Source organism: Artibeus jamaicensis, unplaced genomic scaffold, assembly GCF_021234435.1.
Source record: "Artibeus jamaicensis isolate MK-2021 breed Jamaican fruit bat unplaced genomic scaffold, CSHL_Jam_final scaffold_474, whole genome shotgun sequence".
In the NCBI taxonomy this organism is placed as follows: domain Eukaryota; kingdom Metazoa; phylum Chordata; class Mammalia; order Chiroptera; family Phyllostomidae; genus Artibeus; species Artibeus jamaicensis.
In genome coordinates this window covers 4268245-4296082 of record NW_026522046.1, presented here as the reverse complement: position 1 = coordinate 4296082, position 27838 = coordinate 4268245, and the positions used below count along the sequence as shown (strand labels likewise).

Genomic DNA, 27838 nt, shown 5'->3' with positions numbered 1-27838 from the left:
AAAGCCCTTGGCCTCTCCATTGATCTACCTTTCCCAGCAGAGCACCTGAGTTACTTCTGAAGCCTCCAGCATCGGCTCACCTTTCAGGGCCCCTCTGGAGCAGCCATGAAGTTCCTCATTCTGGTCCTCTGCCTTGCTCAGCTCTGGGAATGCTACGCTGCCCCACCTGGCGTAGGTTTGGCCTATGGACAAGTGAATTGTGATGACCCAGAAGTAGAGCAAGTAGCTATGGCAGCTGTGGACTACATCAATAAGCACAGGAGTCAAGGCTACAAGCACACCTTGAACCAGATTGACAAAGTGAAAGTGTGGCCTCCGGTAAGTGAACCTGCTGCATATGAGCTGGAAGAACCTGTTTGTGGAGCTTAACTGGGTGTCTCAAAATATCATTTCTGCCAGCACAAATGAAACTGCAGAGGGATAAACTGATTTCTTTCCAGGAGGGAGGGAGGGGGCAAGTGGAGGGCAAGAGAGGACACATCCTGATCTGTACTTAGGAGTCACAAGGGAAGTGCTGGGGGTGGGGTAGAGTTGCAGGAGAAGAAAAGGATATTTTGAAGATCAAAGGGAAAAGGTGAGACTTGCTAGAAAAACTTGGGTGTAAGAGACTGGATTCTAGTTCCCTAATTATCACTAATTGGAAATCACTTATCTTTCTTTGCTTCTATTTTTCTGGATGAAGACTGAAAATGAATGAAAAGAGCATTTGACAATTTACCTACCATACACCAGGCCCTTTCACATGTATTATCTCCTTAACTCCTCCCATGCCCCTGTCCTGTGCCATAGGTATTGTCTTTGTCTTGCAGAAGAGGAAACCAAGGATCTGACAAATTGCAATTTGTTTGTTTGTTCCCCCCACCAAGGTCATGTAATTAGTAAGCATTGGTCTGGGATTTGATTCCAAACCTCTGTACCTTCCTCTATACAAGCTGCCTCCCAGATCCCACATCCCAGGGAGAAATCTTGGCATCAGTAAGGTTTACTTCCTCACAACACCGAACAAGAAACCAGTGTAGTCAGTGACAATAAAGAGCAAGCTAAAAAGATATGCCTAGGAGATAAGCTGAGATGTTTAGAGAGGTGGGGAAAAGGCATCGGTCTACTGACTATTTTGAAATTAAATCGTATATCTGATGAGGAATAATTCTTTCAGCAAATGTTGATTACAATCCTTCTGTGGGCAAGAACTAGTGTCAGATGCTATATTAGGTTGAACAAAATGAAACTACCATTTTTGTACATGAAAAGCAGTCAGATAGTGGCATTTTAATGGCTGAACCCAATACAAAAGTGAGAAATGACATAGTGCCCACAAGAGGTTTACCATCTAGAAAGGCAAATAAGATAAACATCATCAGATTGTCCAGATTGACTAACATCTGATCTCCTAGTGGGATAAAATATCTAAAATCAGGATAGTCCCAGATGGATTCGAGGAGCTCTGCAACCATACTGAAGTCCAGAGAAAACACGGGTTCAGGGGGAATAACACACCACGTGCACATGTGAGGAAAAGGTGTTGAACAGACGTGGTTTTCACTAAAGGCAGAGCTTGAGAATTACTTTCCTGGAGAAACCTAGGGGTGTGCAGCTCCTGTTCTCTGCAGCTCTGAGTGTTTTCAGGAAGTTAACTTGGACGCATCCGCACATCATAAAACACAGCTTTCTCCAGAAGAGATTTCGAGGCTTTGGGTACTAGTGAATAAGGCAGAACAGATATGAGAGGCAAGAAGAAATGGGGCAAAATAAAAAGGCATACTTATACCTTCTTGATTTTTCAGGCTCTGAAGAAAGGATACAGAAATGGGTGAGCTGGCAAGAACAATTCCAAGGAGTCTTACGAGCTCCCCTATCACTGGCCTGCGCTAGGGACTTAGAATACAGCTTCCTGTGTTAGAGAGGTGCGCCTCTTCCCCATTACCACCAGCAGGGGGCAGTAGAGGACACCAACTCGCATCAAGCATTTGCAGACTGACAAATTCAAGGACTTTTCTTTTAGGAAGGAAAAGGAAATGGGGAAGGAAGGAATGTAGAGGATGAGAGGGAAGAAAAAAAGAAGTTGATGGAGGGATGGAGAAGATAAAGTAGATATTATGAATAAATTAGTAAGATATTATTCTACAGTATCTTACTTTGAAGCTTAACTGAGAAAAATGCAAAGCTGACTTTTTAAAAGCTGCTTGAAGGGTGAAATTTTCAAACTTAAATCAATGTTAGCCCTCACTTTTAGCTTCTAAATAGAGCTCAGAGTGATGACTGTGGTTCCATCAACCCATCCAGGCCATCCAACCCATACCCCCTTCTTTGAGCACCTGTCCAGCCAGCAGGGGAGGACCAGGAGGCCCTGTTGGGGTCCAGTCCACAGGGCAGGGCAGGTCAGAGGTGGATGGAGTTGCAGACTCACAGTAGAAATGACTTCCCTCACCACTCCAACAGAGGGTGGGTTTAAGTTGGGCTCACACTTTTTTTTTTTTTTTAAAGAATTTTATTTACCCTTAGAGGGGAAGGGAAGGAGAGAGGGAGAGAAATATCAATGTATGGTTGCTTCTGGTGCACCCCTTGTTGGGAACTGGCCCCTGCTGGGAACTGGCCTGCAACCCACGAATGTGCCCTGACTGGGAATGTCTGGTTCACGGGCCACACTCAATCCACTGAGCTACACCAGCCAGGGCTAAGGGCTCACACTTTGACCTAATCAACAGGAACAGGGCAATATGCTACTTACCTCTTCCTTCTGTCTCCACAGCGGCCCACGGGAGGAGAAGTGTTTGAGCTTGAAATAGACACACTGGAAACCACCTGCCATGTACTGGACCCCACCCCTGTGGTCAATTGCTCTGTGAGGCCGCTGAGATATCACGTGAGTGGCACTCTTAGGGTGATTGAAGGAGGGTGGCAAGGGGTGGTGGGGGGTGACCCATGATGTCCTGGAGAGGAGATCATGGTTCTGCAGAGAACGGGCCCATTTACCCAGCTGCCCAGCTGGCCCTCATACCCAGCTAGTGTGCAGTTGCTCAAACTGCTGTTGGAAACCTCCTTCCCTAGGGCTCATCTTTTGCAACAGTTCAACTTGCTTATTGCAGCCCTCCCACAACCAGAGTGTCATGGGCCAATATCATCCACTGAAGGTGATTTTGGGAGGCTCACCTTTGACAACCATGCCTGAGGGGCCTGCTCCACCCCGGGATCGAGAAGTGAAGGGCCAGCCCCTTCTCCAGGGCCCTCACTGTGGGTTTATTTCTCCAGGCTGTGGAAGGAGATTGTGATTTCCGTGTGCTGAAACAGGATGGCCAGTTGTTCGTGTTGTTTGCAAAATGTGATTCCAGTCCAGGTAGAGATGATTCTTCTAATTTTGTTTGACCTTGTAGAGAGAGTGAGGAAGGAACCTGCATTGTTATCTACATGAGTAGTTCTAGACCCTTTGATGGCGAAGAAAAGAAGAAGCCAAATTTCCTGGGTTCTGGGATTTTAAAACTGTTTTAGGAAGCTGTTCTCATTCATTGGAGGTGAAAATTGCCCTGGTTGAGAGAGAGAGGGACTCATGACAGGAGCCACCTGAATGAAGGTTTAGTAAGAAGCAGAGAAATTGCATGAAGCCATTTGGATCATGTCTTAGCCCTTTCTAAATAAGTAGAGCTGGGGTGAATGCCGTGGAGCATTACAGCCTATCCATTTCTTCTCTCTGTGCACAGACTCTGCAGAGGATGTGCGAAAAGTGTGCCCAGACTGCCCCCTGCTAGCTCCACTTAATAACACCGGGGTGGCAAATGCTGTAGATGCTGCGCTGGAAGCTTTCAATGCGAATAATAGTGGCTCCTACTTTCAGCTTGTGGAAATTACCCGGGCTCAAATTGTGGTAAGACTGAGACCTTTTGACAAAATGGGCAATTTGGTGGCTCTTGGGGAAGAAACATGATAAAGGAGCAGTGAGGGACAGAGCAGGTGCAGGGGTAGCAATGGGAAGGCAAGGAGGGTGATGGGAAAAAAAGGGAAAAGAGTCGTGGAGAATGTGAGGACCCTGAGTGTCACATGGACCCAAAGAACACTCAGTGCCTCCTCCATGCTGAGCCACTTTAACATAAGTAGCCAGTCACTGCCTGTCCCCGGTTCCTCAGTTCTAGTTAACACCAGGGCTCACTGTTTAGTGGGTAGGCGTTCCCACATTGCCCAGAAGGACTCACGGGACCCGTGAAAATTCACGGGTCTCCACATCCTTAACAGCCATCACCACTGACCATCGACTGTACTCGCATAATCGATGCTTGTAAAGGTGCAAGCCTACTCACACAGATAAGCATATAATGGCAGGATCCCAAAATGCCTTTTGAATCACAGAAAAAAAATCTAATTGTGCTATGGATAGTGTGGCATATTCGAATGCAAAAGAATTCTAATATTTAAGAAAATGCTATTCTGGACACCACCCATGGCATACTTGGAAATGCACTGTATAGGTGGCAATTCTATCAGCCAGAATGTGTGCTTCTCAGGGCATGCCCACCCGACACTGTACCAAATAACAGAAATTTGATTATTTTAAGTGTCCATATGCTTCTTAAGAACTACAAAAACAAGCTTAAATATCTTCCATATTCTCACTTCTATTTTTCATTTAATCCTACTTGATACAATTCGTGGGAGAGGTATTAATTAATCTCTACTTTCCCTCCCCTTGGAGTAAACTTGGGTCTCAAAGTGCAGTCCCAAGAGAAAAGGCTGGGGGGTGGGGAAGCTGGGTTTTCACTTGGATCAGCATAAGGTTGGTTTCTGGGCTCCTGATTCCTATTTGAAAACTCACTCTGTCCTGAATGATGGGCAGTGGTTACCTGCACCTCCTTTAGGGGAGACCTACCCCTAACCTCTGTGTACAAGCACTTCAGAAAATGAGGCCACAGTAACCACCCCATGCAACCCATTGGGGCTGTGTTTTCTGGCCACTCACTGTGGTGCTGCTTGTAGTGTGCAATGCCATGGCCCTGGCTACTTTTCTCCAGCTTCTCCTTTTCTGCCTTTTTAATGCTGTCACGTTGCCTCATGAGCATTTTCATTTCTCATCAGCCTCTTCCACCTGCAACCTACGTGGAGTTTGCAGTGGCTGCCACTGACTGTGTTGCTAAAGAGGTCACAGACCCAGCCAAATGTAACTTGCTTGCAGAAAAGGTGAGTGGACTGGGTCCTGAGATAGCAAAGCTGGTAATAGGACAGAGCATCCTTAGAGCAAGCTAGTATCTTGGGGCTGTGGAAAGGAATCACTGCACAGAATACCCACTCCCTGTGGGGCTGCGTCATGTCAGGATCTCCTCTAGGATGTCACCTTCTCCCTTTAAGAGCTGTTCCCGAATCATCTTATCAGCTGGACTCCCCTGGAGTTAGGAGAAACAGACTGTTCCTAAGTAAGCCAAGTCATGCCCTGTTGCTGGGACTGTGGAGTCCAGATTTGCTAGATATACCTCTGATATGAAATCTTTCAAGCCCTTGAGCCAATAATGCCCACTTCTAGAATTTAGCCCAAAGAGATCATCAGAGACATTTGATAGAAATATATCTATATACACATGAAACTAATGCAAAATAATACTGAAGGTAATTGTCCCTGACTGGTGTAGATCAGTTAATCAGGCATTGTCCCACAAAATTAAAGGTCACTGGTTTGATTCCCAGTCAGGGCACATGCCTGGGTTGCAGGTTTAGTCTCTAGTCAGGATGTGTAAGAGAGGCAACCAACTGATGTTTCTCTCACACATCAGTGTTTCTCTCTCTCTCTCTTTCTCTTTCTCTTCCTCTCTGTCTAAGAATAAATAAATAAAATCTAAAGAAAGTATTAAATGTAATTGAAAAATAAAATTTAAAAATAAATAAAATAGTTTCATAATTTAAAAAAATCTATAAAGATGATTTATCACAGATACAAAATGACCCCCAAAAGATCTGAATGTCTAACAGGGGAAAGTCATTTAATAAAATATAGCACATCAGTGAATAGAAAATTATACTGACACTAAAAATCATGTTTTCAAGGAATAATGAATTATGTGAGAAAATGCTCTCATATTATAGTAAGTGAAAAACACAGAATATAAAATGGTATAGTCTTAATGATTTCATATTTTAAATTATATTTAACAGTGTTTTAAAATAATAAAGAAAGACATGGTTGTTAGTGGAAGCTCTGCTGAGTTACCACCATTTGGGGGATTATGCATGATTTTTTCCATTCTCAAAGCATTTCTGTACTTTCCACATTCTATAAAGAATTATATATTTTATATCTTCTGTAAGCAGACACTATAAACTTTAGAAAAAAAGAGTTGAAAAAAGGAATTAAGAGTTCAATTTTTTTCCCTTTGATGTGTTGGAGTATCAGTGAAACTGGGGGGAGAAATACACTTATTGAACCAGTTCAACTAATTTCTATCTTTCTGTGGCAGCAATATGGCTTCTGTAGGGCGACCATCTATGAGAAGGTTCTTGGGGGTGGTCCTGGGAATGCTGATGAAGTGACCTGTACAGTGTTCCCAACACAGGTAATGGCATCAGGGATACACTTGCCCTCATCTTCAGAATTCGAAGACCCCTTGACATGTATGCAGTGTGTTTGTAGTCACAGGGCATTTGCTGCCCTGTCCCTCTGAGCCCCACAGTGATAAATAGCACTGGGGTGTGTGGAACCATCAACAAATGGGAGGGTATTTCAGCCATTCCTTCCCTTCCCATGAGCCGGTGCCTACAGGGCAGAACTATCTTAGTAAATAGTTGAAGGGCAACCTTTTTATCTGCCGGGAGTGGGAATGGTTTTCTGTACTGCAGAGACCAGATGGCCAGCTCTGCCCAGCAGCTCCCAGTTGCTGCAGGTGTAGAAAACAAAGTGGGTGACAAGGCTGGTGAAGGTTAGCCATCAAGTGGGGTGCTTTTGCTCATGGGACATGTATGAGTCCTCAGTCCCCAAGACAATTGGTGAGAAGGGGTGACTGTAAGCCAGTTACCCTCCCCTTGGCTCTGATGATAATCCTTTGCTCCTAGGTAGTCCTTTTTTTCTTTTTGCCAGATTCCTTGCAAATAAAAATTATTATTGTGAGAGAATTAGGTGCGGCTTCACCCAGAAGCATGGGTGGCTTTGTCTGGGAGGAGAAAGATAGCTTGCTAACCTAAGGAAATGGTTCTCTCTCCAGCCTGTGGTACTACAGCCTCAGCCAGACACCAATACACCCACCTCTGGAGCAGCTTCAGCTGCGCCTCCACCCCCTCCAGCTAACCTGCCAGCGGGTGCCAAGGTGGTGGGACCCCTGGTGGTGGCAGCTCCCCCGCCATCTGCATCAGTGAACCGGGCACACCATGACCTTCGCCACACCTTCCCGGGTGTGGCCTCAGTGGAGTCAGCCTCAGGAGAAGCGTTCCAAGTGGGGAAATCACCCAAGGTGGTACAGCCCGGAGTGGATGCTGCTACTGGGCCACTGGTCCGCCCTTGCCCTGGGAGAATCAGACACTTCAAGGTCTAGATGAAGGTTAGAGATGAGAAGGATTGGCAAAAAGAACATAGCCACCATTTTGTCCAAGTCTGAGTACAGGTAGGGGCCTTGTCTGCTATCAAAGCAAGTGACACATGTGGTCTAGATTAATATCAAGCCTGGAATTCCAACTTCTCTTCACTCTTCAGAAAACAGAAGCAGAGGGGGTGACAGTTATGTCTGATAAAAGGCGTAAAGCCAGCCACTCAATTGTCATTGTTTTGATGCTAAGCCACCACCACTGCTCTCCATCTTCTTTGACCTCACAAAAATGAGAACTGTGATTTTGACAGGTGTTCTTGCCAAGCTTATATTTGCCTATTAATAAAAGTGTCTGGAGGTCCTTCCTTCATAAAGAAGGTTCTAAGCTGAAATGTGGTCATGTTCATTGCCTACTTTCTCCAAGCTCATATGTGTGGATTGTCTTTCCAACAGCCATGCCAAAAGTATTCCTAAGCAAAATCAAAGTATAAACAGAGACAAAATAGAATGAAAATCTGCTACATTACTGCACACAGGAAAAAGTGAGACTAGAATCTGCTTGAAACCCATAGGATATTCCCATTTCCTCATGAGAAAATAATTCTTTTCATAAAGTTCAAAATTAGTGCTAAAGGAGGACCAAGTGCCTGAACTTTGTACAGACAAGCCAACCATTGTTTTCCCCAATACCTAGGTAAGGATAGAATGGTACTTAATACAGGAACCTCACTTTAATGATATGTTTATCATATATGTTTTAAATAACTGTTGATCATACTGAATACACTTCATGTCATGATACGGGATTGGTCTTTCTAGCCAATCCATTTTAAGGCTTCAAGTGAAAGTTCTGGTTTGAAGAGAAGAGGACTACCTGGACAGGTAAATCCAGTGGACATTTGTAGACACTATTCAAGTGCTCAGATAACATAAAGCAATAAGCAGTTCTCACTATAGAATTGTGCCTAGACAATTTCAATTTTGGTCACCTAGCATTAGGTTGTGCTGAGCAACCCAAGTGATGGACCCCTTCATATGGAATTTTAAAGAGGCAGGACTAACAACTAGTTGAGTGGCTTCATTTGAACCAAGAAGACTGATCAAGCACTGACCCTCACCTTCTCACTCTTGCCTAGAGGTTTTGCCAATAAGTCAGTATCCAGAAGGAATGGCCAAGAAGGTGGGAAAACCATTAGATATCTCAGAAGCCAGGGAAGATGAGGAAGGTATGGTCAGCTGGGCTAAAGGCTGCAGAAAAAGCAATGAGAATGAACACCCAGAAAAGGCCATGGTTAGTTGACCTACTTGGAGGTCATGGTAACCATTGGCAAATGCAGTTTTACTAGACAGGTGGGTGTAAAAGCCTGGTTGCAGAGGGTTGGTTGGTGGTATATCTATGATAAGGAAATGAGAGGCACTTATATTCTCTTGCAAGGAGTTTCATGGTGAGGGGTGAAAGAGATAACATGTAATTGAAAAGGGTAACTGGATGGAGAGAAGACTCTTTTTCAAGAAAAAATTTTGAGCCTATTTAGAGAAAAAGATAAAAAGAGATGGAAGAAAAAAGGAAGAAGATGATGAAGCAGGATGCCAGCAAATATTTTTAGTGGAGAACTGGAAATGCAAAGATTTGAGCAACTCTGCCAAGGACCCCAGTCCTTCCTTGAGGGAGCTTGCAAGGAGATCCTGAAGAGTCACATTTCACCCAGTGCTAAAAGAGACTAACCTTCTGTCTACCCTGGTACACACAGGTGCGCGACTCTGAGGAAGCACATGGAGTATTAGTCACAATGTTTTCCATGGAGAGTGAGTGATAGATACCCCACCCAAAGTATCTTAAGTAAAAAGGGGAATGCTACTGCTTTGTGTACTAAGAATTCAAATGGACGAGTTCTCCCTAAGGAACAGCCAGATCCAGGGGTTCAAAAGACCTCCCCTCCCCTCCCCTCCCCTCCCCTCCCCTCCCCTCCCCTCCCCTCCCCTCCCCTCCCCTCCCCTCCCCTCCCCTCCCCATCTCTCATCTCTCTCCATCTCTTAGCAATGCCTGCTGGATGGCCATTGACAATCTCACACCTACATAAGCATTAGTGCCTGAGGCTGAAGAAAGAGAAAAGGGTCAGTCAAGAAGAGTCAAGGAAGGAGCTATTCCAGAATAGCAGGCATAAAGGCCTAGAGGCAGGAAATAGTTAATGTAGCCAAGAATGAGAAAGCAAGCTGGGCTGAAGCAAGCAAGAGGAGGAGGCAGAGGGCTTTAAAAGATGGGTCGGAGAAATGGATGGAGGCCAGGTCATGAGTGGCTTTGAGGTCCCCAGAAGGAGATGGAAAGTTACTCTCAGTGCAATGGGAAACCATTAAAGGTTTTAAGCAGGGCAGTGACATATTCAGATTTATGTTAAAAGATCACTCAGGTTCTATGGTTCTCAACCTGGAGATGGGATCAGGTGGGGTGAGACAGAATTACTTCCCACTCAGAAAGATGTTTGGAAGTGGAAGCATTTACTTAGGATACTACTGGGCAGAGGCTGGCAATGCTAAACATTCTGAAATGAGCAGGACTGCCTGACCAGTGAAGTCTCAACAATGAAAAGTGATTACTGATGCTCCAAGTGCCAGTACCATTCAGCTTGTTAGTTGCTGTAGGGAACATGGATTGTAGCTGGGCAAGAGCAGACATGGGATAATAAGTGACTGGAGTTTTCTAGGGGAGAAATAAATGTGCCTTAGACAGAGGTGTTGGGCAGCAGATGTAGTAAAAAAAGTATATCAATTTGCAGCTGGAACTCCTAGGATATGCTAATGGATTTGATGTGGGGGTGAGAAAGAGAGAGGTGAAGGATAACTTCTGGGTTCATGGCTTGGCTAACTGGGTAGGCGGTGGTGCCATTTACTGAGGCAGAGGACAGTGGTTCATTTCATCCTAGTTACCTAAACTTCTCTCATCTCTATCTTGAAATTATGCAGTTTATTATTCTATGTCAGGCTAATGCATGCTTCTTAAGGAAGCAGTGAATCCAACAGACCTGCATGACCTGGGCCAAGTTGCTTTACTTTTCATTTCTCATTGCCCTCCTTATACAATCGGGTGTATACAACAGCCTGGAATTAAACAGTTAGATTAAATGAGATGCTAGAAGTAGATGCTTGGAAACTTCTTGACACATTCTATGTCCTCAGTGATGGTCTTCACTCTCTGCTTCCCTCTTGCTGGCCTCTGAATTTGGTGTCTTCAGAAGGTCATATTTTTGACCTCTTAAATGTGTACTTGCTGCTTGACAAGTTCATTCTTGCTCATGATTTAAACTCTTAGTCATATACAGATAACTTTTAACTATACAGCTCCAGCTTGGGGCTCTTCTTTTGAGTTCCAACATTACACTTCCAAATGTCTCCAGGGTTTTTTCACTTGAATTTACCTAGATCTATTTCTTATGTGATTTATTTATCTAAGAGATGCATGCCCGAAGACTCAGCGTTATTCAAAGTGTGCATGTTCTAGAAAATTTATTCCCAAGAATAAACACAGAGATGATGAATTATGGATCTGTTAAATTTATTGTGCTTATTACACATTTTTGCATTAATGCTATTCTGTAGTTTCTCAAAATAATTTTTTAACATTTTGTAAACTGCTTTCTTCTAAATTAATAGCATTGCATATGTCCTACTTACTTGCCTTCTTAGTAGCTTTTTAATCACTTCTAACTCATATTCTAAAGTTATTGAATTTCAGGTATATTTTTCAATACTTGTACCAATTAACAATATTTGATGAGTGCTAAGATAATACAAACATTATTTTTCCAATTAGTGATTTTCATGAAAGATTGCTGGTCTCGACACATTCTTATCTCTGCACTGACTTTTTAGGAACTTTTACCACCATCCCTGAAATTTTCATTCTCCTCTGCCATTGGGATGCCCATTCCCATCCTTGTCATTATGACTCTGACACCCCCAGGGACTCCCCCACATTCATCAATGGCTTTAGTGTCCCTGCTTTCCAGCTGTAGTCAACTTCAACACCCCTGCTGATGGCCCACCCTTTCAACAACTCCTGCCTCCTCTACCGTTCCTCTGCTTCTGTGACTCTCTGTTCCCACCACCACACCCTCATGGAGGAGTTGACCTCATCCTGATGGCAAACTTTGCTCTACCCTTGCTCTGCCCTTATTCGCTTTTTCATCCACTCCTCAGTCACCTGTGATCAGGTTAAATTGGTTGTTCAGTCTCTTTAAGGGCTTCAGCCCCTCTATTTCTATGTATTGTGTTAGTTTACCCATCAGACTCCTCCTGGTTTCACTTCCTTGATTATGAGGCTCAGGCCCCCAGTTGGTCATTTCAGTGATACACAAGCATCCTCTATGAATCTTGACCTCTGTCCTCTGGACTAGGTGCCTTTCCAGAGCACAACTCCAGCTGGACTTTTCTATTCCTGTTTACAGCCTGCTGGGTCCAACTGAAGGCCTTCCCACAATGTGGCCTTTAATACCCTGAAAAATGTTGCTTTCTATCCTCAGATGAGACCTTGAGGCTACTCCCCCTCATTATTCTCATTTTTATTGTATTTCCCATCCACACAATAGCTAACCCACATATTTCCCTCTCAAGTCTCCAATCACACTCCTACATTTCTCAGTAGATTGAAACTTCCAGTTTCCAAATAAAGTAAATGTTCCCAGGTAAGAAATTCCCTCCACTTCTCTCCAAAGCCATCTGTTGTTACATCCTTCTCTCTTGTTTAGATTAGATGTCTTTCTCTTCTTTCAAGCTGTCCCCCACCCCATCCTCACCCCTTGCCTTCCCTAATTACTTAGCCCTCCACGGCATCCTGTCTACTCTCACATCAGCCTCACCCTTCTTACTGACCTCAGACTTTCACATAATCTTTATCCTGAAGAGTCACTTTCCCCTTGATCCTGCATTCCTCCCAAGCCACTTCACCATCCACCCCCTTGTCTTTGATATCAAACGTCCTTTTAAAAATTTTTTACTTAGTTTTAAAAAATGATACATGCCCTTTAAAGAAAACTTGGAAAATATCGAGAAGCTGAAAGAATAAAAATAAATGCCTCCTATAGTCAAGTCCCATGTCTCAGCACTAGTAACATTTTTTCTATTGTAGTCTTTCTATCTCCCAACCCTACTCCACAGAGGTGCTTTATGAATCAGTATAATTACCCTATAGTTTCAATGGTCTATCTGACTATTAAGCTTAAAACCTAACATTATAATGTAAACATTTCTGTCACTACATAAGCCTCATAAACATAATTTGTAATGACTAGTCAGTATTTGAGCAGGTGGACATAGCATAGTTTATTTAACTATTCTTTTATTGTTGAACATTTAGGTGTTCAACATGCCACTTACAACTTTTTACAGTTGTAAGTGGCATGGCAATTATTAAACATAAGACAACAGGCTCAAAATGGAGTTGCTTTTGCTAAGCCCTATGCCACTGAACCAAGGCAACTTAATTACAGTTTGACTCTCCCAGAAATTAACTGTTAAACTAATTAATCAGGAATTGTGTGACCAGCACCAGTGAGGTAATCTTCCTAGCAGACTCCTTCCATCTTCATGCAGGGGTGTCCAACCTGTAGCCCATGGGTTGCATGTAGCCCAAGATAGTTGTGAATTTGGCCCAAAACAAAATTGTAAATTTACTTAAAACATTATGAGATTTGAGATTTTTTTGTGTACATATGTGTTGCAATGCATTAATGTATGGCCCAAGAAAACTCTTCTTTCAGTGTGATGCAGAGACCCAAAAGTTTGGACGCTCATACTTGAAAATATCTTTGCAATAACTAATTCTCTTTTTTGTCTAGTATAACTTCTTTGTTCCCATTCTTTTCTGCTTATAAAAGTCTTCCAAATGGCCCTGACCAGTGTGGCTCAGTTGGTTAGAGCATTGTCCCGTAAACTGAAGGGTTGTGAGTTCAATTCCCAGTCAGGGCATATACCTGGGTTACAGGTTCGATCTCTGGTCAGGTCATGGGTACATGTAACCCTTGGTACGGGTGTCAATTCCAATTCTGAGCATATATAGGAGGGAACTAATCAATGCTTCTTTCTTGCACCAATGTTTTTCTCTCTTCCTTCCTCTTTCCCTTCCTTTCTCTTTAAAAGAAGTGAAAAAAATGTCCTCAGATGAGGACAAAAAAAGAAAAAAGTCTTCCACGTTGTATGGCTTTTTAGAGGTCCTTTCTATCTGCTACATGAAATGTTGCCTGATTCAGACCAATTTTTGTTCATATAAACTTAAAATTTAAATATGTTTCAGTTAAATTTTTAACACAATAAAATAATTATTTTGCATGAAATTGTCCAATATTTTAGTCTTGTTGTTTACCTCCTATTTGGAGCTCTTTCTCTGTCTCTATCTCTTTCAGCCATCTATAAAAAGTTGGAGTCCCACCCTGGCTGGTGTTGCTCAGTGGATTCAGTGCTGGCCTATGAAGTAAGGGGTCACTGGTTTGATTCCCAGTCAGGGCACATGCCTGGGTTGTGGACCAGGTCCCCAGTGGGTGGCATGTAATAGGCAACCACACATTGATGTTTCTCTCTCTCTCTTTCTTCTTCCCTTCCCCTCTAAAATAAATAAGTAAAATCTTTAAAAAACAAGAATAATTAAATAGAATATTTAAAAAGAAAGTTAGAGTCCTTGGGATTTCTATCTTGGCTCTTCTTGCTTTATATGCTCTCCACCTGCCAATCTAATCTATTCTACAACTTCAGTTTACTGAGTGGTCTTATTCCATAAAATTTCCTCCTTCTGTTGTATTTTTAATCTTCTCCTTTCTGATGGCCCTAAATTTTCAGCATATGAATGTACTCAAGTCTCATTCATTTTCTAAAAAAATATTCTTTATTTACTTAGTTTTTTAATTCTCACCAATATATATGATTGTTGATTTTTAGAGAGAAAGGAAGAGAGGGAGCAAGAAAGAGAGAGAGAGAGAGAGAAACATTGATGTGAGAGAGAAACATCAATCATTTGCTTCCTGTACATGCCTTGACTTGGGATAAAACCTGCAATCTCTGTATATGCCCTGACCTGGAATCAAACCTACAGTCTTTTGGTGCATAGGATGATGCTCCAAGCAACCAAGCCACCTGGCCAAGCAAGCCTCTTCCATGTTTTTAAGAGGCTCTTCCTCAGTCCTGTATTCTTCTCTTTCATGTGTTACTTTCTTTTATTTGCAGTTAAGTTTTTTAAAAAATGGTGATGTTAACTTCCCAAACTCTCATTTATTTTTTTAAAACTTTGTTGCTAATTCCCAGCCAAGATAAAGGTATAGGTAGGTACACATTGCCTCCTTGTACAACCAAAAGAAGAACAACAAATTTAAAAACAAAAAATAACCAGAACAGCCAAAAAATTGAACTGTATGGAAGTCTGACAACCAAGGAGTTAAAGAAGAAACATTCGTTCCAACTTGTAGGTGGGGCAGAGATAGGCAGCCTGGGCGAAGGGATGCACGGCAAGGTGGTAGCTGGGGACCAATCAGTCCCACCTTTGTGTGCAGATAAACTGGGAGGAACAACTGGGAAGCAAGACAGACTGCATAATCCAGGGTTCCAGTGTGGGGAAATAAAGCCTCCAAAACTCTGGCTATAAAAATCTGTAGTGTTCTGGTGCTAGAAAAGGCTCCTAACCTCACAGGAGCATTCATTGGAGAGATCCACAGGGTCCTAGAACATACACGAATCCACCCACCCAGGAATTGGCACTAGAAGGCCCCAATTTGCTTGTGGGTGGCAGGGAAAGTGACTGAAAACCAGTGAAGAGCCGAGCGAGCAGCATTGTTCCCTCTTGGACACCTCCCTCACAGACAGCGTCAAATGAAATGATGTGGGTTGCCCCACCCTGGTGAATATATAAGGCTTTGGCCCTTACAATGTAACAGCTGTGCAGAGACAATATATATATTGTCTGCACACATATATATGGCCCTAATGAATGAACAGATCAAAGCTCCAAAAATAGAACTAAGCAATGAAGAGATAGCCAACCTATCAGATGCAGAGTTCAAAACACTGGTTATCAGAATGCTCACAGAAATGGTTGCATGTGGATGCAAAATGGAGGAAAAAGTAAAGGCTATGCAAAGTGAAATGAAGAGAAATGTACTGGAAACCATCAATGAAGGCAAGAAAACCAGGACTCAAATCAGTGGTTTGGACCAGAAGGAAGAAAGAAACATTCAACCAGAACAGAATGAAGAAATAAGAATTCAAAAAAATAAGGAGAGGCTTAGGAATCTCTGGAACAACTTTAAATGTCCCAACATCTGAATTGTAGGGGTGCCAGAAGAAGGAAAAGCAAGAAATGAAAAACTTATTTGAAAAGATACTGAAGGAGAACTTCCCCAATCTGGCAAAGGAAATAGACTTCCAGGAAGTCCAGGAAGCTCAAAGTCCCAAAGAAGTTGAACCCAAGAAAGCACACACAACAGTACATCATAATTACATCACCCAAAATTAAAGAGAAGGAGAAAATCTTGAAAGCATCAAGAGAAAAGGAGACAGTTACCTACAAAAGTGTTCCCATAAGGTTATCAGCTAATTTCTCAAAAGAAACCTTGTAGGCAAGAAGGGGCTGGAAAGAAGTATTCAAAGCCATGAAAGGTAAGGACCTACATCCAAAATTACTCTATCCAGAAAAGCTTTCATTTAGAATTGGAGGGCAGTAAAGTGCTTTCCAGATAAGGTTAAGTTATAGGAGTTCATCATTACCAAGCCTTTATTATATGAAATATTAAAAGAACTTATCTAAGAAAAAGAAGATGATCAAAACTATGAACAGTAAAGTAACAACAAACTCACAACTATTGACCACTGAACCTAAAAAATCAAACTAAGCAAACAGCTAGTACAGGAACAGAATCACAGAAATGGAGGTCACGTGAAGGGTTATCAGTGGGGAGTGGGGAGAATGGGGGAAAAGGTACAGGGAATAAGAAGCACAAATGGTAGGTACAAAATAGACAGGGGGAAGTTAAGAACAGTATAGGAAATGGAGAAGCTGAATAACTTATATGTACAACTTATGGACATAAACTAAGCGGGGGCGAGTACAGGCAGAGGGAAGTAAAGGGGGGGAATGGGACAACTGTAATAGCATAATCAATAAAATATATATTTTTTTAAAAAAGAGAGTGGGCTTAGATCTGGAGGCAGAGGGAAAACAATAAGATTTTAAAACAGTGTCATTAAGTGTATTTTTAATCTAGAAATAAAGATAATTATAGATATTCTCTTAAAAATAAAAAGTGTTGCTGTTGTTATCCTCTTATGTTGTACACAGCTAATATTTTAGAAGCTGGGATGAGTGTGAGGTTGATGACACTCTATATTAATGGACTTAAAATTTTTGCGGGTGTATGGAATGGGCTCATCGGCATGCCACACCCCTTATTATGTTCAGAAATGAGGATAGAAAATACTAGTGAGCTTAATTCATACTAGGATTCATTACATCATGTCATTTGGTAGGATATTACATTTGGTAGGATATTACATAAATTTTGTGCTCTTTCAACCTGGGCCTAACCTAATTGATCTTTTTTTCCTTTTAGCTGCAATTTAGCTTTCATCTCTACCATTCCAATGAAACTATTATTTACAAAGGCCACCAGGAATCTCCTGGGTATAAAGTCCAATGGATATAGGTTTAACTTTTTAATTTTTGTTCAAGTTCTTGGTCTCATCCGACCCTCTGACTACCCCTTTCCTTTTTTAATTCAATCCTTTCTTGTTCATGGAGCCTGACTTTCTCCTCTGCAGCCTTTCAATCTCAGGCCTTTCCTTTCCTTTCCTTTCCTTTCCTTTCCTTTCCTTTCCTTTCCTTTCCTTTCCTTTCCTTTCCTTTCCTTTCCTTTCCTTTCCTTTCCTTTCCTTTCCTTTCCTTTCCTTTCCTTTCCTTTCCTTTCCTTTCCTTTCCTTTCCTTTCCTTTCCTTTCCTTTCCTTTCCTTTCCTTTCCTTTCCTTTCCTTTCCTTTCCTTTCCTTTCCTTTCCTTTCCTTTCCTTTCCTTTCCTTTCCTTTCAACTCATTTTCTCTGTTTGTCCCTTAAATATTAGTTTTCCCAGAGTTTCACTTCAACAGTCATCTTATTACCTTACCTCCCAGAGTGAGTCCATCGCTGCAATTGTCTTAGCCTCTGTGTGGTACTGATGATGACCTACTCATCTTTTAGCTTCAGGTCCAACACCTATTATAAATTTTCACTTAGAGATCTGTTAAGCTCTTCCAATTTAACAGTCCCCAGCTCAGCTCTCCATTTCCTCCCTTCCCAAATCTTCTCCACCCTTGTGATGGCAGTATAACTCCTCAGCCCAGTCACAGGCCTGAAACCTCTGGGGTCATTCTTGATCCAGCTCTCATCCTCCCTGCCATTTCTGATAGGTCACTAAGTCTTGATTTTCTACATCCTTAATATATCTCAGATCTACCCCTTCCTCTCTGCTTACACTGTCACTCCTGTTTCTGCAGCCATACCACCTCCGACAGGTCGCTGTTGCTCAGAACTATATCAGGGTTCAACCAAATGAGGTATTACAGGGAATTGGCTCAGGCAATTGTGCCCCCCTATTGTGGGAGCTGGATAAACAGTACCCTATAAGGCTGTCTGTATATAATGCTATAGCATTAGTCCACAGGGCAGGTACTCAGAAAGAGAAGGTCAGTGTTAAGTGGGGTGACCGAGAACAGGCTAGAGTGCTCAAGTATGAACTGGAGCCCCATGAAGACTGACACTGTGTTTATTCTTTTGCCTCTGACCCTGGTGATGAGGGTGTCCTGCAGAAGCCGGCACCATTCATCACTGCTACCTGAAGTGGTCTCTCTGAGAACCAAGTCTTTAAAACCCTTCTGGGACCCCCCAGTGCTTTGAGAATGCTATGCAAATCACAGCACAGCTGGCCCCCAGGTCGCTGGCAGCCTATGTCTTTGCTTGGTAGCCTGCCATTACCTCTTCCCCTTCTTACCTCCTCCTTTTTGCCTTCTAATTCACACACACACCACACACACACCACACACACACACACACACACACACACTCAAATTGGATAAAACCACAGTAGAAAAAAATTACCCATCATATCTGGGGCCTGGTTTATTCTAACTAAACAGCATTTCTAAAGTTTGGGTATCTTAACTCTAAAAAAGTTTAAAGACTATGTCATTACCTTCTAAACTGTAGAAAAGGCTGAGGATTGTCATAAATTTTCATTGAGTCACAAGCCACGTATCCCCATATCACAGGGAGATTCATTATGAGGAGCATGACTCTGCACTCTTACACCAGGCCCTCTCTGCTGTCAGTGACTGGTCACTTGCAACCCATTAGTACCTGTTATCTGCCACATGAAACTGAAGCAAATAATTGTCTGATTGTTATGGTAGAATAGATGAACACATTGGCACTCATTTAAAAAGTCTTTTTAGTTTGTATTACTGGTGCTTAGATTCCTGGTATAATTCCCCTGAGTCTGCTTGCTCCCACTTCAAAGTCTTGAACATTGTGCTCTGCTCTTCAGGGCAAGGGGTATGTTTTCTTAATTCTGTATTTCCAGCATCTAGCATTGTGCTAATCACAAAATAATAACTTTACTAACTGGAGAAGAACTTAGTATATTAGTTGCATGGAGGAACCTCTTTCTTACCCTCCAAAGTCCTGATCTATCTGTCTACTGTAGAGCTGAGAAACCCAAGCTGCAGACATTCAAATGAAAAACATTTCCTAGTGTTATATATACTGCTGGTGTGAACATTATTTGTGAACATTTGTTTGGAAGGCAATGTGGCAAAGTATTTGCAAAACTTTAATATTAGGAATTGTCTTTAACCCAGTAATCTCGTTTTCAGGCATTTGTACTAGAGAAATAGTTAAGGGTGTGAACAAAGACTTACAAGAATGTTAATTATGGCATTGTTTGTAACAGCAGATCATTGAAACAATCTACATGTCTAACAAAAAAATTGGTTTGAATAACTGAACTGTCAATAGACAACTATGTAGTAATTAAAAATTAAGTTGTACAAGTGGGTTTATTTGTTAAGATATTCATGATTTATTGTGGCATTTTAAAAGCAAGTTACTATATAGTAGGTACAATATTATACTATTTTTATATAAAAATGTGCATGATATTTGAATAGAAGAAAATATAGAAGGTTATCCATCAACTATTAACAATGCAGTGAAATATTATCATTTTCTTTACTTTATGATTTTTAAAAATTTTTCTAAATGCACACAAATATTTGATAATATTCTTTTAATGAGAAAAATGTTTATGAAACTTGTATTTAGTTCTCTAAACCCTTCCCTCAGCTCCATTCATAGGCATAAATGCTTTTGAACCCAAAGGATGAAGAAAAAATCACCAAGTATTAAGACTTACAGTTGGGTGGGTATGTATCACAGGCATGATCACAGTTGTCCCCATTTTTATTGATGAGAAACTGAGTGTCAAAGTGTCAGAGGAAATAAATTGCACCTGTGCTTGAAGTCACTCAGCTCATGACATGTCCCACCCACTAGGCCTACCAAACTACAAGCTCTGGACTTTCCACTGCATCACATCACACTCCCTCTTGGGAGTGCCCACATCTAAGGCCATTGCCCAAATTGAGAAGGATAAAAACAAATTAGTTCCTGATGCCACTGTCCTCTCACATAAGCCCACCACAGGCCATGTACCCTTGAATTAGTAGGAACTGGATTGAAGCTGTGGGGGTGTATACTGGGTTTGCACTGCAGTTAATGAATAATAGTCTTATTTGAGTATTGTATTGACCTAACAGGACCTACAGTGAAGGATGTCCTTTCACATAAGCCCACCAGAGGCCATGTACCCTTGAATTAGTAGGAACTGGATTGAAGCTGTGGGGGTGTATACTGGGTTTGCACTGCAGTTAATGAGTAATAGTCTTATTTGAGTATTGTATTGACCTAACAGGACTTACAATGAAGGATGTCCTTTCACAGAAGCCCACCAGAGGCCATGTACCCTTGAATTAGTAGGAACTGGATTGAAGCTGTGGGGGTATATATTGGGTTTGCACTGTGGTTACTGAATAATACTCTTATTTGAGTATTGTATTGACCTAACAAGATCCACAGTGAAAACAAATACCACATACTAACTGTGAAGAGCATTGGGTCAGGATCTTGGGTCAACCCCTGGCTGGATGCATTGTCCTGGGCATGTCATCTAATTCCTCAGGACTGTGGTTATATCATTTAAAGAGAGAGGGTATTGGCCTGCCCAGTCTCTAAGTACACTTCAGTCTCCAACAATTTACAAGTCTGTGATAAGATATATATCCCACAGCATGTAGAAATGGCATCTTCTTAAGAGAAGGGGGATAGAAACATGTTTTCCACGCCTAAAAGACTTCAGTTTCAACATCCCTCAGAGAGGGATTTCCTCATTCTTATTTTCGAGAGGAGGAAACTGCTTCTTAGAAAAGTTACAGGGACAATTTTTCAAGCTTTTGAGCAGCTTCCTGTGTGAAATTTCACACCTTTTCTCCTCCCCATGTCTTTTTTTTTAAAGAATCTGTGACTTCCCAGTTTTCTAGAAATTAGTGAGGGATAAATCAGTGCTTCTCTGACAGAGAGGCAAAAAGCTGACACATTTTCCTCTGACAGAGCCACAGAATTCTGTCCAGCTCAGCTGCAAGTCCTTTAGCCTGGTTCAGGAGATCCATGACCAAATATTCCTTAAAGGGACATTCCTCAAAGCTTATTTATTTTTTACTTACAGTGTTGCAGACCATCATCTCCACCTAGGAATCTTTAACAGCCGGTTTTCTCTGTGTGCTTTGAGTACCTAGATCATGAGACTTATACCTAATACTGCCAGGATACTGCTTAGAGTCCCCTAGCACTTCTGAACTGTTTTGAAAACAAAAAAAATTTAACAAATTTTATGAACATTGAACAGTGGCAAGGTCATGCTCATAAACAAAGAAAATGCCTTCAGAAATTTTGTTCTCTGTTCTTTTTCTTTAAAAAAAATTTATTTAGTTATTTTTCAAGTACAGTTTTTTGTCTATTTCTCCCATCCCAGCCCCCCCGCCCTCCGTTCCCCACTTCCCTCCCATTTCCTCCCCCTCAGTCCTCGTCCCTGTGTCCTTCATACTTGTTCCTCCAAATCCCTCCCCTTTTCCCCCTTAAATTCCCTTCCCTCTCCCCTCTGGTCACTGTCCCCTTGTTCTCTATTTCAGTGTCTTGGTTTTTATTCTGCTTGCTTGTTTGTTTGTTTTGTTGTTTAGCTTCCTGTTAAAGGTGTTCTTTTTCTACTAACCGGAAGATACTGGTACATTGTGAAAGGGGCAGAAAATGTTAAATCTACCCACTCCTTCTCTGCTAACCTACCCTTATATTCTCATACTTCTGCTCCACTCTCCCCATTCCAGTATCTCCCCATCCACCCTTATTCTTACAGTACCAACAGAAACTGCTCAGTGTTGCTGGTAAGCAGTAATTACCTGCAACAGGCATAACAGGTGTAAACCCTGGAGGACAAAACCCTCTTTCCTGCTTCTACTGCATTGCAGACAGGGTTAATTGCTGATTGCTTCATCTTGGTGCTCATAGCTGAGCTTCCACTGGAAGAAAACGTGCCAGAGCTGCAGCCCCTCCAACAGGATGGGTCATGCAATCAGGTTCTGGTTCTGTTAATCTGGCAGATGTTACCACACCATGGGCATTGGAAAACACACATGCTGTGGGTGGCATAGTCATCAAGTGGGGATGAAGATAACTCCCCACAGGCTTCATGAAGTTTAAGTGGAAATGCCTCACTCTCAGCAGTGCTGGCATGCAGTAGGCATTCTGCAGTGTTGCTTCCTCATTCCCGTCTTTGGTCAGTGTATGGGAAGTACTGGTTAGGGTAGAACTTAGCAATAAACCCACCCACTGGGAGTGGAACCCATGAGAACCAGCACCTGTGGGTGAAGGAAACCATCTGCAGGAAAGCCTCACCCTCTGAGCTGGTTTGTAAAGGTGTTGGTGAGGTGACCTGGGAAGTGCCCAGGTTAGGCTGAGGTGCTGAGTGGCTCTTCAGAAAGAGAGTCTTTCTAATTAAAGTTTAGCCTCATGCCGAGGACCCACCTGTAACACAGGAACAAGCGTGTATGCCTGGCAGTGGAGGACATTAATGAAGGCTGTGGCCCAGCCAAGTGCATTGTTGCATGGTGTTCTGAAGTGGCGATGCAGTCTGTTTGCAGGCTATAAAAGAGTGGTGAGAGAGGAAGAATTTGCCAGTGTTTCCCTAGCTCTACTGGGGACATGCCAGAGAGACATCCCTCTACAGTGTAAATAAAGCATCAGGCTTCTGGTTTATACATCAGTTGCTGTGCGTTGGGTTGGTCTGAGTCAGCCCGCAGGCCTGAGTGACCCTGGGTTCTCAGGTGCCTGAATGCGTGACCCACAAACATTTGACATATCTTCATAAAGCAGGACTGCTGCCTTCAACCTCATTTACCACTGTGAGTACAAGATGTGGGTTTGGAGTACCTGCCTTCGCTTCTTACCTTTTAGATTCTCTTTGGCAAGGTGCTGAAGGCAAACTGTGTGCCATGTACTTTTGTGTAGGATTTCACTTACCCTCACGTCCATCCTGTGGATTCACTGTGGCCTCAATTATCAGTGAGGGAGCTGGGATTCAGAAAGAGCGAGAAGCCTTTTTGTCACACAGTGGATTAAGTGGTAGATCTGGGATTCCACAGTCTGTGCTTTAGGCCACAGCACCTTAGGGATTTTTGGAGGAAGTTCCACTTTGGAGGCCATGAGACAGATTTGCCCCAAGAATATTTTGGGAAATGAAAAATGAGTTCTAAACATTCTGAATTTTCTCATGTATTTCCTGAATGTTATTGATAATAGTTAGGGAGGAAATGAGGTTCCAGGTGCAGGGTACTTTAGAAGACAGACTGTCAAAAGGTGGCCTGAGGCTACTGGGTGGATTGGCAGTGACAAATGTCATCTGGTCTATAGACAAGACAATGGAAAGGAATGAAAGGACAGAAGGTAAACTATGTAATTCATATTTGTTGCTTTTACTGCTCTTGCTTCCATTTCCTTGGCCCATCAGGCACATTCCTATTCATCCTTCAAGCCCCAGACAGACTGTAATCTCCTCTGAGAAGTGACTTCCGCTACAGAGCTAGTTTGCCCCTCTGTTGCTTTCTTGGAACCCACTCAGTGAGGGCAAGAACTATGTCTTCTTCTCTGAAGCCACATAGGTTAGACACAAACCCTGGCTGTAAGACCTGGGGCAAGCTTCTCAATCTTGCTTCCTCAGATTTCCTCATCTGTAAAATGAGAATAACAGTGGTACCTACAGCTCTGGGTTGGTTGCGGGCCTTAAATGAGAGAAGGAACACAAAATGTTTAGCCTGGGGCAGGGAACATGCTGAGAACTCACCAGTGTTATTTGTTAAAGGGTGAGGCAAAAGTGGATTTACAGTTTTTCCTATGGAAAATAACACAATAATTAATAAAACAAGAAAAAACTCTATGTCTTACGTACTCACAACTGTAAACCTACTTTTGCCCCACCCTGTACTAGGAACACTGGGCCTTGGCAGCATAACAAGAAGATGTTTATTCAGAATTTGTGGAAGGAAGAAAAGATGAAGGAGAAAGGGGAAGAGAGAGAGAGAGAGAGAGAGAGAGAGAGAGAGAGAGAGAGAGAGAGAGAGAGAAAGAAACCAACCAGCTGCAGAGACCATTTCTGAGCAGGTCAGAGCTAGCCTGATATTTTGGAGCTGTGGCTGCTGCACAACTTTGCTAAGTACACACCCCACTGTCTTGGGTCAAGACTTGGTACCTACATTTCTAACTCCTCTGAGACCTAATGCCAGGCGCCACACCTCACCCAGCTTTGCAGCAAACAATATCTCACCTGTCCACCTGTGCTGTTCTAAAACCAATCTTAAATTGCTGCCCTGATGCATACCTATTAGGAGGAGGGCCTCCGGGAGGCCTTGCACCCTCCTGGCTCAAGGAAAATCAAGTCTCTGTTTCTGTTAACTTGGCTCACCCGGTGGTAACTCTCCATTTGGGTAGACCAGCAAAAGGTGGCCGGCAGAGTCACTTGGGATCTGCACTGTGTGAGACAAGGTAAGGACCACAACAAGCAGACACAGCACTGAGAGAAGACATTATCCCCAGATATCCTGTGTTCTGGGGCTGCACCAAGTACTTGACATTTGTTTCCCTAGGAGCAGTCCTTACTGCAGCCTCAGGAGAGGGGGATCCTGCTGCCTTCCTTTGGCCGGAAGGAGCCTGTGTCTTATGGGGTGGCCACATGTGACTGTTGAGCACCATAAATGAGGCTAGTCTGAATGAAGGTATGCCGTAGTCTGAAACAGAGAATGTAAACTATCTAAATAAGTCATATTTTTATATCAATTACAGATTGAAATACTATTTTGAATATATTGGATTGAGCAAAATATTAAAATTAATTTTATCTGTTGCTTTTTACATATTTAATGTGGCTACCAGAAAATTTAAAATAAAATTAAACATGTGACTTGCACTGTGCTTCTGTTGGAAAGCACTGGGTTAGAGGATTACCCTAAACCAGAACCCAGGTTCCAATCCAGGATGGTCTGTCTCCAAGGCCTTGCTCTTCACTTCTACGCCAAAACTTCGCTTCTATATTGGTTCTAGAATTGTCCCCACATATGATGGGCACCTAACATAAAGGTTCCTCGGGTTCAGTTCCCAGGGAAAGAGGAATTATGTCCACCTCTTTCTACAAGTGAGTGCAACTGTGTGTGTGTGTGTGTGTGTGTGTGTGTGACAGAGAGAGAGAGTGAGTACTGGCAGTGCTGCTGTTTTATGGACAGGAAACTAAACGTCATGGTGTACTCAATGTCTCAGGCCCCCTACCATGCAACGGCAGAAGTGAAATTTAAACAAGGCCTGTCTGACCCCAAAGACTCATGTGTTCCCCTGCCACCTCATTCAGGGCTCCCATACTTCACAACCTAGAAGGAGGCTGGGCTCAGGTTGTTGGAGACTGAGTTAAAACTCATATCTCTGGGCAGTGGTAAGCAAGTTTCATTGTATTGGATGCAAGGAGTGGTATCTCCTGGACATAGAATGATGTCAGGGAAAGGGAAAGGCAGGGATTCCCTCACATCAGAACTGAAGCATGTTTGATGCATTTCCTCTGTCTCAGGCTATCTCCTCCAGTTCGGGCCCTTCTCTGGTGCTGTGTCCTTGGTCCTCCTCAGTCCCTTTCCGTACATCACTCAAGCTCTGTAATGTTTGTTCACTTGTGGCTGTAAATTTTTGTTTACCCCAGAATTTGAATGTTGAGTTTTCATGCCATCTGGCTTTCATATCCATTTTTCTAGTGTTGTTCCTATTTGAAAACAATGCCTAATGCCTTTGAGAGAACTGGGATCATTAGATGTGGATTTGTAAACCAAGCCTCAAAAACTGTTATCGGCTAGCAGAAATTACTTAGGGACTGCATCTTATTAATCTAATTGGCTTTATTAACCCTTGGTTCCAGAGAGCTTGACACAGTTCCCTGGGGAGGTGCTCAATAAGTGCTTGTGGACCTTCAAATGACTACCATAATTATACTTTAACAAAACTACCACTGTGTGCCAGGCACAGGTCTAGTCCTCCCTGTACATAATCTCCTATGAGATGGGAGCTATAATGAACGCATTTAAAATATCTGGCTACTGAGGCTTATAGTGGCTCAGTGAATTTCCAAGTGTATCCAGGTGGTAATTAAATGAATTACAGTTAGGCTACTGCTAAAAATGTTTGGTTTGATAAAAAAAATTCTAAGCTGGAATGTTTCTGTACTTGTTCTGCCCCTAATTCATTTATGATTTCTGTTTAGATACTTCTTCTTCCTACATCTCAATTCTCTTGGCTGAGGTGTTGCTGATTAGATTCACTAAATTCCCATTAAGGGAGCTTTCAGTAAGACCATCTATATATTACCACTGGAAAACCTACAGTGCCATGACTTGGTTATCAGAGTTGTAAAAACACTAGTTTTCATTCAACTTTTTAATAAAAAATTAAACTGTATCGCAGTAGCTAATTACAGTAACCCTAGCTAGCAACACAAATCATTATATTTAAGTTTAGTGTGCAATTAAAGTTTTAAATAAACATAGATAACCCTGAATGCCTTGTTTATGTTTAGTTCCCTGTTATTAGTCATGGCTTACCACAAGCTGAATTTTGGTTCAGGCCAATGACATTTTTTTTTCAATCCATTTGGAATATTTTCACTTCCAGTTATCAAATCTTCATACCACTGAACAGTTTCTTATAAAAAATTTAGATAGCCATCCTTATTTACTAGTGCAATAATGCCCAAATTGTATTTTGTAATAAGTATTACAAAGACCTGTCTTACATTCAAATAATATAGGGCATTGTGGTATAAGTAGGCTTCTCACCTCAAAGCTTTGGAGAGCTTTTAACATCTACTGTGTGGGGAAACACTGTAAGACTGTACATTTGTGAATGCAGAGGTTCCCAAACTTATTGAAGCACAGAGCACTGAGGATGATGTGGAGTGGGGGTGGGGCTGGGGGGAGTGTAGAGTGGAGAACACATGTCACAGACTAGGGTTCTATGGGATAGCTTCTAGTTTTGGTTCTATTCTCTTATGACAGACTAACTCTGATGCGTGTGATTTTTTAAATAGACAGTTTAAAAAAGATATTTGTATTTTGTACAATTACAATGACTAGAAACTTCCTGAGCCTAAAAGAGAAAAACAAGAATCTCAACCTTTTGGAACTTACTGGTATTCCCAGCCTACCTGCCAATCATTATCTCTCTGTTAATTTTTTTTTCATAAGATGGCTCCAATGGTGCTTAGATTCAAAACAAGTTTGTTAGATTGTATTGTGACAGCTGTCATATAAGCATGCTTTAAAAAAACTTATTAAAATTGGTGAATTTTTGTGTAGCCATTTTAATATTGAAGATTGAAGAAAATATGCAACATTTTTGGCATATTATTCTTTATTATTTCAAGAAAGGTAAAAACACAACTGAAATGCAAACAAATATTTGTGTGGTGTATGGAGAAGGTGCTGTGACTGATCAAATGTGTCAAAAGTGGTTTGAGAAGTTTGGTGCTGGAGACTTCTCATTGGACGATGCTCCACTGTCAGGTAGCCTAGTTGAAGGTGATGGCAATCAAATTGAGACATTGTGAACAATCAACACTATATACTCAGAAGATAGCCAACATACTCAAATATCCAAATCAATGAAGTTATTGATGAAAATGAAAAATGTGTCTTTTATTCAACGGATAAAAACTGTAT

The 27838-nt window shown here is 42.1% G+C and overlaps 1 protein-coding gene across 1 annotated transcript; it reads left to right on the top strand.

Moving 5' to 3' along the window:
• Positions 1-12: 12 nt before the first annotated feature.
• Positions 13-7882, top strand: AHSG (alpha 2-HS glycoprotein). Its single transcript, XM_037141741.2, has 7 exons — positions 13-318; positions 2750-2863; positions 3250-3334; positions 3696-3859; positions 5062-5163; positions 6432-6527; positions 7173-7882. The coding sequence occupies exons 1-7, from the start codon at positions 106-108 to the stop codon at positions 7497-7499; spliced, it is 1101 nt and encodes a 366-aa protein (XP_036997636.2). The 5' UTR covers positions 13-105; the 3' UTR covers positions 7500-7882.
• Positions 7883-27838: the final 19956 nt, after the last annotated feature.

Bases quoted from the DNA above. Each gene is read 5' to 3' on its own strand.
- AHSG (XM_037141741.2), top strand. From the start codon at position 106: ATGAAGTTCCTCATTCTGGTCCTCTGCCTTGCTCAGCTCTGGGAATGC. The intron at 3,335-3,695 runs GTAGAGATGATT...CTCTGTGCACAG, and splicing joins AAAATGTGATTCCAGTCCAG to ACTCTGCAGAGGATGTGCGA. The intron at 3,860-5,061 runs GTAAGACTGAGA...ATTTCTCATCAG, and splicing joins TTACCCGGGCTCAAATTGTG to CCTCTTCCACCTGCAACCTA.